The sequence below is a fragment of the Melanotaenia boesemani genome, chromosome 7 (genome assembly GCF_017639745.1).
Source record: "Melanotaenia boesemani isolate fMelBoe1 chromosome 7, fMelBoe1.pri, whole genome shotgun sequence".
NCBI classification, from domain to species: domain Eukaryota; kingdom Metazoa; phylum Chordata; class Actinopteri; order Atheriniformes; family Melanotaeniidae; genus Melanotaenia; species Melanotaenia boesemani.
Window position 1 is genome coordinate 34,671,229 of NC_055688.1, and position 13,646 is coordinate 34,684,874.

Below are 13,646 nucleotides of genomic sequence, written 5' to 3' on the forward strand. Positions count from 1 at the left end.
AGGACAAAGCTACGTGTATACTTCAGTGACACACACGCCTTCCTAAAAACAATTATTTGCAGTATAAAATCAACCTCAGCAGCATAAGAATGGAGGTGATAAAATAGTGACTTTGTCAGACAAGGGCTGGTAGAAATATTGGAACCTTAAGCCCCAGCCATGAATCACACAATATCGATGGCCCTGGCCATGTTTCATCTGTCTAAAAGTGTGTGGATTGGTTAATGGCTCTTCAAGATGCCTGAGGTTACAGGCACAAGAAAAACAAAATGTGAAGATTGAAATAAAGAAGCCAGGCTGAGGTACGTGAAGGAACAACAATGATGTTTAAGCAGTATATTACCAGAACTCCACGTAGGAAGTTTTACTTCAATATGTTGCAGGTCATTCTCAGGCTTAGTTGAAGTAAGATGATGGCCAAGATTTGGAGCTGCCGCAACATGACAAAATCATCAAGGAACAAGCTGTGAGTAGCTTAACACTGAACCAATGCAAAAAGTTTTTTATCTTAAATACATTTCATCTGGCTGAAGAAAGATAATTAAATCCTGGAATCAGGGAAACTTCTTATCCAACAGAAACCTGATTTCTTTTACACTCAGTAAGATTTCACCCTAACAAACGTCCAACAGGCTCTACTTACAATATCCCAAATATCCCACTTTTCCAGCATTGAAGACTCTACTGCGTCTATTTTTTTTTTCTCCTGAAAGCAAAGACTTGGGTAAGATTCTTGATTTCTTAAAGTGTGTAGATTGAAAGAAACTAAAAACAACAACAAAAATCTACCATCCAAATGTGAGTCTGTTGAAATCATTTCCATTTAGTGCCATCACTATGGAAACCAGGGACCAGAACAAAATGTGCTGCCAGAGTTTTGCAGGTGACACAAAGTATTTAATGTCCAACACTGAAAATGCAACATTTGCTCCTTGTGTAACAGTTGTATCTGCTCACACATCCGTTTTTCTCTGCATATTATATATATTCTTTTAAATTTAACTGGGGTGGGACTTAATTTAAAAAACAATCTAACTAATTAGGTGCTTTGTAATGAATTATTCTTGATTAATTGCATTTTAATTGCATAACAGTAGTTGCCCGGTTCAGCACCACCTTTGGTGGGGAGTAGAACACGTTATTTAAAGGTCTGATATGTTTCAGAAGTGCAGCGTGAATGCAGTCTGAAGAATGTACCACCCCCAACTCAACCGAGTCCCCAGTCAGACCGAGTCTAGTGGACTATCCTGATGTAAAGGCACCCCTATAGCTAAGGTGCCATTTGAAGTACTTTAACTAGCAGCTCCGGCTTTTCTCAAGTTAAGAGTCTACAACATGTTACAGTACTTTTAATTTTTTAAATGTTTTCGTCCACACTCCTCATTAAAGTAGCTAAGTTAGCAAAACTGTGTTAGCTGAGCTCCGACGTATGTGTAAGTGTAAACGGTGAACCAGGAGATCGTGCACTGACAAATGATCCGTGTTGTTTGTAATGCAAACCGCGATTAAATGCCTACATTTTTTTAACACATTCATTTTTTCTAATTAATTAACCGTAATTTTAAAACATGAATTCAATTCTTCTCATTTTAACTAGAGAAGCATGACATCATACTGTAAATATTGTGTTACCATCACTAAAAACCACCCAACTGACAGATGGGAGAATACACAAGCGTTTAGGTCTACAGATTAACTGTGCCTCAGGCTAATGATACATGAGCTATGATATGATACATATGAGATTAGATATTATAGATATTATATGATATGATATGATATGATATACGATATCTGATGTCATTATATGATATATGATGTATGATATATGATAACTAAATCTCTGATGCAAATATGTTGATATTAGCAGGTCTAGGATGCAGATGCTACTGAAATCTAGTTTAGTTTTAGCATTCTGATTAGCATTCTAAAAACAATGTAATGGCTCAGGAAAATGTCATTAACTTTAGGTATTTTCTCATCAGCCAAATTACTCGACTGCCTTTATTCCCAGATGGACCTTTGGATGTTGGAATAAATAAAACAATTTTATTATTTTAGAAAATTTTCAAAGGTTTTAAGTGTACATATGGATAATCTAAATCATGCGCAGTCATGCTACTGAGAATGTGTGGCCGTGCATTACACAATATTTCAACAAAGTATTCATTTAAGGGTATGCACAGTTATGCAACAAGTTTATTTTGTGTTTTTTATTTTAAATATTTTCCCCTTAACAGATCTGTTTGTTTTTTCAACTCAATAGTACAGGTTATCACATTAATAAGTTTAATATATTGTCATCTAATTTTTTAACATCACAAATTCCTTTCATTTTAAGAGTGTGCACACTATTTATATCCAATATATTTCATTTTTGACCCAAGAACCAAACTAACTGACTAATACTGCCTTCCTCTGAGCTATTTTGCTAACAAAGCTAACACATTTTAGCACCACTGGCAGGTGATAAACATTGATAAACTTTAAACAGTGCACCAGATCTGAGCTTTTTGGAGGAGGTCTGTATCAGACTAGTGAGGCTGCAGCTGATGGGTAAAGACTTAAAGTGTCCATTAGGCTCTCATGAATTATTCATAAATAAAACAAGGAACCCTATCTGGAAAGCTTAACTCAGCTCATGTTTCAAAAGGATTTCTTGTATCATGATTTTGTTTTTGTTTTTTTGTGCTTTTTGGAGAGGAACCAACATAAGTTTGAGTATCATTGTGTTTGGTTAGTACATTGAATTAAGAGAACTTCATTTTAGGAAAAATTGCATTTGGTTTTGCTAATTACCACATCTTAAACTATTCTGTTTGAGATAATTTGTTTAGCTTTCTGTTTGTATATTTCCTTCTAGCTCTTTCTCAAAAAGATAAAGCACATTACTTCCGACCAAACATACATTAGCACTGGCTGTCATTGGTGTACTGAATGTTTGAGTAAGTGAAGGTCGGCAGCAGAGAGACAGCAGTAGAGGGAGATGAATAGGAGGGCTGGGAGGAAAGCTCAGAGATGGATAATTCTGACAAACAGTGTGACCCCGAAATCTAAGCAGGGAGCAAAACCATGTGAAGTTATGTGCATGCATTTGCACAAAGGGTGGAAAGCATTAATGTTCAAGAACAGACCACAGACCTGAAGTCTTTAAGTCTTCTGGGAGGAGTTTTTGCACTTGAAAGGTAATTTATGTATGCACTTTTAGAAATCAGTTCTAGACAGGTTTTCTTTAGACATTCAGTTCCTGAGGGAGCTGAGTTGATCTTTCTCTGCAATAAAAAACTGCTGTTTCTTTATAGTCAGTACACTGCATATGGCAGTTTCAGTCAATACATTTGATTAATTCGTGACAAGACACTGCAAGAACACAGTAATCAAAGACATTTGGGGGATTATTTATCATCATCTGTCACTTCCGAATGGTACTTTACAATGAAGTAACGTCTAAGAGTCTGGAGTCCATTTATGTTGAGGATCAAAGTGGCACTGAGCTTTAATAAACTGAATCTTCTGAACTTGTAAAATGATTCTGGCCTCATTTAAATCAGACTGCTTCAGGTTAACTATGAAGAGAAGAAGAAGCTTTAATGCACATGACTTCTACTTAAAGCGAACACTGAGTCACAATAGTTCTGCACCGTCCGTCTGTATTAGCAGCACTAATCTGAAACTACTTCCTGAACAAATTAACAACCAAGAATCAATTCACCATTTCATTTAGTAAAATACAGTTTATGCCTTTCAACTTATTAGGTGGTTTTTAAATACAAACACTCCATGTTCGTTTTGAAATCGGCTCAGAAATATTAGGAATTTGAAGGACAGATAAAGCAAACACCAAGTGGATTGAATAATACATTAGATACCAAATATAATGACCTTGTTTGAAATGGCTTTTCAACAGTTTCAATTTCCAGGTAATAAATAGAGGCAACAAGGTGCAGTCCTCCCCAGTAAACAACCCACCATTTCACCAGTATGCACAACAGCCTTGAGTCCTAAGGCTTCTATATAAAGTAATAATCATAGCTGATACTTGACCAAGTGATTAGTTCATTGCAGTTAGTCTTGGTTCTGGTGTAGCACAGCTCTACAGAACCATTTTGGTCCCACATGAAACTACAAACCACACCGTGTTGTGTGCTGGTTTGAAATGACGTCCGGTGGACATCCAGTACGCTGAAGAACAACACGGACGAGAATAGCTGGATTTCAACTGTACACGTGGAATATGGTGGAATTTACTTATATGTGGATGTGCTCTGTTATTCCCACTAATTTTAGGGTGAATTCATACCAGCCTTTTTGATTTGAATTCTAGTCCGTTTGCTCGGAAAGTCCGCTTCGTTTGGGGTATTGTCTATGCGCAGATGAACTCCGATTTGATCAAAGAAGTGGACTCTGTCAGCATCAAGCGGTTCAAATACAGGAAGTGGACTACAAAGTAAGAGCATTGTGGGTTCAGTGCACGGCATCATGGGTAAACGCAACCAAAACATATGCAGATGTGGGACATGTAGGCAGCGATGGGAGAAATGGCTTGTGGTCAGGTGTGGAAGAACTGCTGGTATGTGATGGAAACAGAAGTTGTCCTGCATTAACCAACAGATTAACACGTTCTCTTCTTGGTTAATTGTCTGGTTTGTTTTTATGTTCCTAATGATTGGTTTTAATTTGTACTATGAAATGAGGACTGTCAAACTGAGATAAGTAAAGTTGGCTTTGACTTTGACTAAAGCGAAACTCGGCTGCAACGTCATGCAGCGTCCCTGAAGAAAAAATTGTTAAGTGTGGTTTCTCAGTGTCGGGCGTTACTGGGTAGCAATGGCTGAAGTACCATATGAATATAAGAGACAGAGCTCAGATGAAAATCTAAATCAGCTTCTACATCTGTGTGAAGCCTGTAATAACAGGAACTGACCCGCTGCATATTTGACAGCTCAACCAACCTCAAAAGAAAGTTTGATTGACACCAGGTGAGAGAAAAAGAACTGCACTACATTTTGCTCTGAGCTGTATCTTAAATTATTTGCCAGAGACTCGCTGCTGTGTGACTGCAACAAGTAGCTTCTGAGTCTATCACAAGTCCAGAAACAATACAGCAAGATGAGACCAGCTGTCAGACAGGGTCCTGGCTTTCAGCCAGGAGGCAGAACACTGAGAATTTCACCCACCTTTCTCGTAATCAGGCATGCTGTCTTTGAGCAGGCAGCTGAGCTGGTAACCATTGAGATGCAGGAAGCGCAGCTGGTCTCGGAGCGGGGTTTCCTCCAAGACGCCCGGGATGACCCGACCCACGCTGTTCTGAGATATGGGCAGACCGAGTCCCAGGGCCAGAGTCGGAGCCAGGTCGACCTGCTCCACCACTCCAGGCTTCTCCATTCCAGCTTACAAGACAGGGCAAAGAACACAGAAGTAAAACATAAAAACTACTGCAACTGCAAGAACAGTGATATAATAAGAAAAATGATCTCAGTTTTTCATTTTTTTGCATAGACATAATTGCCACAAATGTCCCCAGAAGGGGTATATGGCACTTCATGAAAATACTAGACAAATCACCACCAAAGTCTAATTCCCTCATATTTATTAAAATAATCCATTTTTTGTGTTTTTTTGTTTTTGCAATAAATAATACAATAATTCAAATAATTAAACTGGTAATTAAAGAGTTCATAATCTTAAAAATTACTTAATGTTTGAAAGTTCTGAGTAGGTCTGAAGTTGTTTTTGTTTTGTTTCATGCAAAAAAACAAAAAAAAAAAACAAAACGAAAACAAACAAACAAAAAAACATTACAAGAAACACAAAGAAATATGGAACATTTTGTGGTTTTATAGGGCAAGGCAGTTTATTTGTATAGAACATTTCATGTAGGACAATTCAAAGTGCTTTACATAAAACAAAAGCATTACAGATATTAGGAAATAGTAAAAGGCAGAAACACATAGCAGGTATCACAATAAAATAATAAATTACATTAAATTATTAAAAGCAAGATGAGTTAAAAAGTTACCGTGCAGATTTCATGCATAGGCACATGAGAAAATAAATGTTTTTAATCTGGATTTAAAAATGTCTACATTTGGTGAAGGTTTAATCTCCACTGGCAGTTTGTTCCATTTGTTTGCAGCATAACAGCTAAATGCTGCTTCTCCATGTTTAGTCTGGACTCTGGTCTGGACTAGTTGACCAGAGTCTTTGGATCTAAGAGCTCTGCTAGGTTTAATATCTCTGAACATATCACAAATGTATTCTGGGCTTAAACCAGAAGGGTTTTAAAATCTACTCTGTGATTGACTAGAAGCCAGTATAAAGATGTTAAAACTGGTATGATGTGTTCAGAGCTCTAAGTCCTGGTTAAAACTCTAGCAGCAGCGTTCTGGATGAGCTGCAGATGTTTAATGCTCTTTTTAGGAAGTCCTGTTAAAAGACCATTACAGTAATCCAGCCTACTGGAGATGAATGCATGGAGGAGTTTCTCTTGGTCTTTCTGGGAGACTAAACTTTTAATTCTGTTGATGTTTCTGAGCTGGTGAAAAGCTTCTTATTGAAGCTTTGATGTGGCTGCTGAACGTCAGGTCTATCAACAGTCCAAGGTTACGAAACTGGTTGGTGATTTTAGGAGCCCGAGTCTCCAGGTGTTTACCAATGCTGACTGTCTTCTCTTTGCTACCAAACAGAATAATCTCAGTTTTGTCTTCATTTAACTGTAGAAAATTCTCCTTCATCCAGGTGTTTATTTGCTCCAGACACTGACACATTAAGTCTATTGGACTGCAGTCGTCTGGTGACAGAGACACATAAAGTTGTGTATCATCTGCATAACTTTGATAGTTAAAGCTATAGTTCTGTAATATTTGAGCCAAAGGGAGCATATACAAGTTGAACAGAAGAGGTCCAAGGACTGACCCCTGGGGGACTCCACAAGTCATGGCCACTCGCTCGGATTCATAGCTGCCGATCGTAACAAAATAACTCCGGCCTTCTAAATAGGACCTGAACCAGTTAAGGACCGCTCCAGAAAGTCCAACCCAGTTTTCCAGCCTGTGCAACAGGATTCTGTGATCTACAGTATCAAACGCAGCACTGAGATCCAACAGAACCAGGACTGATACTTGACCAGAATCAGTATTCAACCTAAAGCCATTTAACACTTTGACCAGAGCTGTTTCAGTGCTGTGATGAGGTCGGAAACCGGACTGAAATTTATCAAGATTTCCACATCCATATAAAAAAGTCATTAAGCTGGTGAAATACAACTTTCTCAATAATCTTAGAAATAAAAGAGGTTAGAGACGGTCTATAGTTGTCCCTTATAAAGGCGCCTAGAGTCCTTTTCTTTAGGAGTAGTTTAATAGCAGCTATCTTTAGTGACTTGGGAAAAATGCCTGATGCCAGTGAGCTGTTAACTATGAGTAGGAGATCACTTTGTACTGATGTAAAAACTGTTTTTAGAAAGTCGGATGGTATCATGTCCAGAGTGCATGTTGTTGATTTCAAATGCCAAACAATTTCTTTTAGGATTTTTAATTGACCATATTAAATTGCGAAACATAACATCAGACATATTTCCGGGTTTTAGACAGTGGTTTTGTGCCTGGACATTTTGTCTATGAAGGTAATTATAGGGTGGTAAATTTGAGGAGGGCACAATGGTTAAAGGCCCACTTATGCTCCCACACTACAGTAGTGGTTTTTACAACCATTAAATACACTGACAGCTTCTTCTTCTTCCTTCTTCTTCGTCTTCTTCTTTTTCTTCTTCTTTGCTCTTTTCACGGATTGCGTGTCAGCTATTCTGCTCAACACTGCTCCCCCAGTTTCCAGTGGTACAACTCCATTTGCGCCATCAGATACGGATCCACAAGGGCCCCGAAAACAGACTAAATTACGCACGTAAATGATGCAGAGGACAGACAAAATGCTCCATTTCCATATTTTGCGTAGAGCATAAATGGTCTTTAATAGTGAACACATCAGCTTCCCAAAACTGGCCAAATATTGAATTCCAATTGTGTCACATAAATCAGTGAAAGTGGGAAGCACAGTGGATATTTACTCTACAAAACCTAAAGTCACAACTTATTACCTCAATACCATTTCACTAATAAAAAATAAATTACAAAAAATAACAATATTTTCATGATGGGCGTATGGAACGGGTAAAAATCCACTGTCAGCAGTGGAGGATATTTCAGCTCACACAAAAAGAGCTTGTCTCAAAGCATTTCACAATCCTCATCAAGATAAATTTGGCATCGAAGGCTCTACCCCTGAAGTCATAAACCTAACAAAACAGCAACAGTGAAACGTCCCACAGCTTTCAATTACTTGGAAGACAGTGATGGTGTAAAATAAATTTAATGGTGCATTTTTGCTTTCATCACAAGAGCAGCAGCATCTCATTGCTTCCCTTTTCCCCCTCAGCACAGTCAAACTGCAGTCATTAAAAAAGAAAAGAGTTCTGAGGAGCGTCGAAAACTGCAACCATTTTATGCATAAAGTCTGAGTTTATACGTTGCATCTTGTTTGTGGGTTGAAATCAGGGCAATGTTTGTTTGAAAATCTAACCAAAAAAGCTGGAATTCGCAGTTACAAACAAAAGCTTTATTGATACCCTCTAGGAGGGTTGTCACAACATGTAGAACAGCCACAGCCACAAAATAAAAAATGAATGAACTCATTTGTGGTATCTCCCATCAGCCCTGTCTATGTTGATGCCTTGCTTCTTGCAGGAAGAATCCAGGAAAACAAACGGATCGGCGATCTTCTCCCTGATCATCTGTGTTTAAAGTTTTCAGGTGTAGAAAATTTCCTTAAATTAACAACAGAGCTTGCATGTGTGGAAGCGAGACAGCCGCAGACTAAAGACCGGGACAAACCCCAGAGCTAAGTGCCAATTTGGAAATTGAACACAATGAAGTAAGCCGAGGAATTATCCAGTTTGCATTAAAAGGGGACGGATTTGCAACAGGACAAAGACTCCTGAATTAATTTAGCTACCATAAATCTACCAGAGCATATCGGGCTTGTTTAAATCTGCTACATGGCTCTGAATGTCTGGAAATGTTTAAATAGCTCCTGTAGTTGCTGAAGTTACACTAAAGATCAAATCTGATAGAGACATTCTTCTCAATCTGGAATGTTCACAAAATCTGAGAAGAAAATTTAATTAAATGCTAATCCCATAATAACTGGATATAAAATCATGCATGATAACTACTATTTGTGCTTCAACAATAAACAGAGAAGATCTAATCTATTTGTAGGAACACTGACTTAATTCCTGTAAGTTACTCCCAACTAAAACGTCCCTGGAGCAATATCTATTCTGTTCACACAGCAGAGCCACTACCATTCTGCACAAACAGATGTGTCATAACCACTGAATACTGAATAACAGAAGAGAAAACTGCAGCTGATGACAATCCCATATCCATTTCTGTGTCAATCTTGGTAGTTTTAGATGAAAAACACCCCCATTACAGCCAAAAAAAAAGCTGGCACATTTCCGTTTTCTCAACTGTGGTTTCGTTATTTTACTATTTGTTGCAATGCAGTATATAAATCATGAATATGATCCCAGTCGTTTACAGGCTGAAATTTTCTCCAGTGTATCACAGATCCAGCATGTGTTTCAGTTACCGATGTGGCAGCTCCATAACTGAAGTGAAGATGCAAAATCACCATTTTATCTCTTCTTCGTGACTTTTTTTTATTTTTTCTGTGCTTGAGAGAAAATATTTCGGTTTCAAAAATCACCATCAGCTCTAAAACCTTCACAAAAGTCAGGACCTTGGTGCTTTGTTTGAAGCCCCCGAGTATCTAGAGCAGAATTTTACAGCTTCCTTACCTTAAAATCTGCTCATTTTCAACCTCATCTGAACATGCTGTACCTTTAAAGTAGGAAGTCCAAATTATTTAGCCTTTTTTCCTTTTCTTTTTTAACAACTATAAATTATCATAAGTGAACTTGAAAAATGTTTATGTGCTGATTTGGGAATCAAACTTCTTTCATCTTTTTAAATTCAGACTGCAGCCTTTTTCTGACATGTCTTTGGTGCAGTTTTACCAACCTGAGGATGAACCTGCAATGAAATTGTGCCTAAAAGACTGATCAGTATTTGGAGTACAGTATTTGAGAATCAAACTACTAGTTAATTTCTCCATCAGTTTGGTGGGTGCTAGTGGGAGCTCTCAGGTTATTTACTGTGCACTCTTGTATGGTAACAAGAGACTTCAGGGTTATTTCTTTTATTTATGTGAGAGACTTTCAGAAACATGCAGAACTTTTCATGAAGGGTCTTAATCTCAGCTGCGTTCACCCATCCACACATGTAGAAGTTATAAACTTTCAAGCTTCTCCTAATTGCATCTGCCTCACTCAGCAGAAACTCACCTGAAGCACCAGATAAACACGTTCTCACTGCAGGTCTTTATGCTAAAATCTGACTTTTTTTTCTCACATATCTGATTCTTTTGCACGTTTGTTAACATTATCATTTTTTTTAATAAAAAAAATGAAATTAAAAAATAAAAAAAACATTATAATTTAAATGTGATCTCCATCACACGTCAGTGTGAACTGTACACAGCCCTGAAGTGACCTGCATGTACAGGAGACATGACGTCACATGAAGCTAGCTGTGTTTATGGAGGTAAACATGGATGCTACACTTGTTAGTGTGTGTGTGTGTGTGTGTGTGTGTGTGTGTGTGTGTGTGTGTGTGTGTGTGTGTGTGTGTGTGTGTGTATCCGTTTTAAAGTTGTGCAGTCAGAGGCGAAAACAATTATGATATTGTTCCATCCATTGTTTATATTTGATCTTATGGTGTCCTGCCTCATCCGGGCTGACCGTTCAGACTGAGGTCACGTTGACAAAGATCAGATATGTGTCTGACACATAAGTCTACTTGAGTCCCATAATGCCTGCAGCGTGGACAAAGTAAAAGTCTCAAACCAGACTTTCTTTTGCCCATACGTGACCTATACTGGATCTTTTAATTACTGTCTGAACAAATCCAATTTTTCAAAAATCTGTCGCAGGCCACTTTTTTATATGAGGCACTAAACTGAATACATATCAGATCTTTTTTAAGGCAACCTCAGTCTGAACGGTAACATCATCCATTTCATCCGACTTTTACATTGATGACGTAAGACAACGTCTGAAATCTGCATCGGGTTCTGACTTCCAAATTAATAGAAATTAATACACAAACACATGTAGCATCCATATTTACTTCGGTAAACAAAGCGTGCTGCGCGTGGCATCATGTCTTCTTCTGCATATGCAGGCCACTTCGGGGCCGGGTACCGCTCATATCACCGTGTGATGGAGGTTGCATTTAAAAGATCATGTGGACCATTGCAAAAAAAATTGGATTTCATGTGAAACATCAGATTTGAACATTAAGGCCTGCAGTGTGAACGTAGTCATAGTTTGAGATATTGGGGAACTAAACTAAGGATCTATACCAGGGATTTGCAACTCCAGACCTCCAGGGCCACTGTCCTGCAGGGTCTTCATGTGATTTTGCACATTTATAGTCTTGTGAAATTAATTAGCGTATAATAATCGTGATAATTGTAATATACTGATTCTCTGACAGTAGACCTACCAAAAAAATCTATAATAGTGGCATCCCTAGTTCAGACAGGGACTTGTGGGCTAAACATGGCTATTTAGCCAGCAACAACATCACAAATCGTCAAATTTAAAAGTTTAGGTGACCATGTTGGAAGAATTTGATACCAAATACCTGAAAATGGCCAAAATATAATGTCAATGTGGACACAGTAAGAAAAGGAACAGATAGTAACTGACATAAACAACAAATATACAAACTCCTGTCCCCCACACTGTCTGATAAAAGCAGCCTTGCCTCTAAGGGTCCTCCCAGCAATGCCAATTAAATGGCTTATATATGCTTAAATATGGGACTTTCTCAATGATGCAATGGGGTTTAAAAGTGACAGCAGGTGCTCAGCAAGTAGAGGATCCAGATCCAGCTTTATATATATATATATATATATATATATATATATATGTGTGTGTGTGTGTGTGTGTGTGTAGAGCTGAACTTGTGGATTTTGCTAATACAAACACACTAATTTTCCTCTTGAATCGGTTTTCTACAACAACCACAGAGCAGCAAGAGAAAGAGTGAGTTATGCAGGTAAAGAGGGCTTAAACAGTGGGTCCTGTTGTTTCTTCATCTCCCTCTGAACACTTGTGGGTGTACAATTCAACACTGCACAATCTCACAAACTCACAAGGTGTCAGTGGCTTTTGTGTACTAATCGTCTCAACTCATTATAAAGTCACAATGTTGGACTTTTGTGTAAAATCCATACAGGTGGACAGGTCTGTAATTATGAACATTTTCACATAATAGTTAGCATTTAGCAACATTTGCATCAATTTGTCTCCAAGGTCACACACTAATTATCTGCTCCTCATGTGAGAGACATGCAGCAGGTTAGCAGGACTAAACTGAGATTTTCCATCCTCACTGACAGCTCTGAAGGCAATAACTTTGAACTGTTTTGCAAAAGGTGCTCAAGAGTGGAAAAATATAAAAGAATCTAAGAAGTAGCGCCGTTGTTTCAAAAAGAGTTGATGCAGGAAAAACAAAGTGAATAGAAAATCAACTGTTTGAAAGCAGTTTTGTTAAAGAAGACCAGCTTTTTCAAATGGCTCTGGAGGTATTTTTCAAAGAAAATCTTAAACTTGACTTTTATGTGCTTCCTTTCCCCCATTGCGACTGGTCAAATTTGAGTTATTAATAATAAAATTCACAGTGTTAAGCAAGTTATTCAAGCTGTTCTGACCGCAGGATGAAGAGTGCAAGCTTAACCACCACCTGCTGCTTCAACTTCACTGAGCTGTAAGTGATGAACATGAATGATGGAAAAAAAAATCACTGCAAGGAGGAGCTCAAAAATAAACCTGACTGATAAAGAACCAATTATCACAATCACACTTTCAAAGCGACTTTCATTCATCGCTGCAGAGCACACTTCTGCTTGGTAGCACCCATGTGAACAGATCCTCACACCCAGATGCAGAAAACTTAACTACAAAGTGTCTTTAAACCTTTAGATTCATAATTATTTCTTATTAATAATTACAATTACTCTTATCTGGTACAGAAAACATAAGATCACACGGTGTAGACGCAGGGGTGGGGCTAAAGGGGTGGCCAGGGTGGACACCCCAGGTGCCACCTCAGGTTGCTGGAGGAGAACTGTAAATGTCTATCCAGACACAGATGGATCACCAGTATCAGTACACCAGTTCAATCAATTTTAAAGTAGTTCCTAATTAGTCATCTGTTAAAAATATTTATATTTGGCTGCAAATGTCTAGAAGAGATTTTGTTCCTTTGTTATGTGAAGCCCCTTTTCCACCAAAGTGGAACTGCTGCTGGGTCTCCTCTTTGGACCAACTCTGTTTTTACAATCCATGACTTTTCTGGTTTGAAGATGGCAGTTCAGTGTTTTCTGTTGGCCAGGTCACCCCGCCCCCAACCACTGACACAACTTACATCAAGCGGTTCTTAGATCTGGCCCAGCATAGAGTTGGTGCCTGTTCAGAACCAGTTTTGAGAGCCAGAAGCCGGTCCTTGGGCAGTGGA

The 13,646-nt window shown here is 38.3% G+C and overlaps 1 protein-coding gene across 1 annotated transcript in view; it reads right to left on the bottom strand.

The window, feature by feature from the left end:
* The window catches only part of pigg (phosphatidylinositol glycan anchor biosynthesis class G), an 87,203-nt gene that overhangs the window by 49,567 nt on the left and 23,990 nt on the right, over positions 1 to 13,646 (bottom strand). The window contains exon 6 of the mRNA XM_041990277.1: positions 5,178 to 5,390. Within this exon, the coding sequence (XP_041846211.1) occupies positions 5,178 to 5,390 (213 nt within the window). The remainder of the gene's footprint in view (positions 1 to 5,177; positions 5,391 to 13,646) is intronic.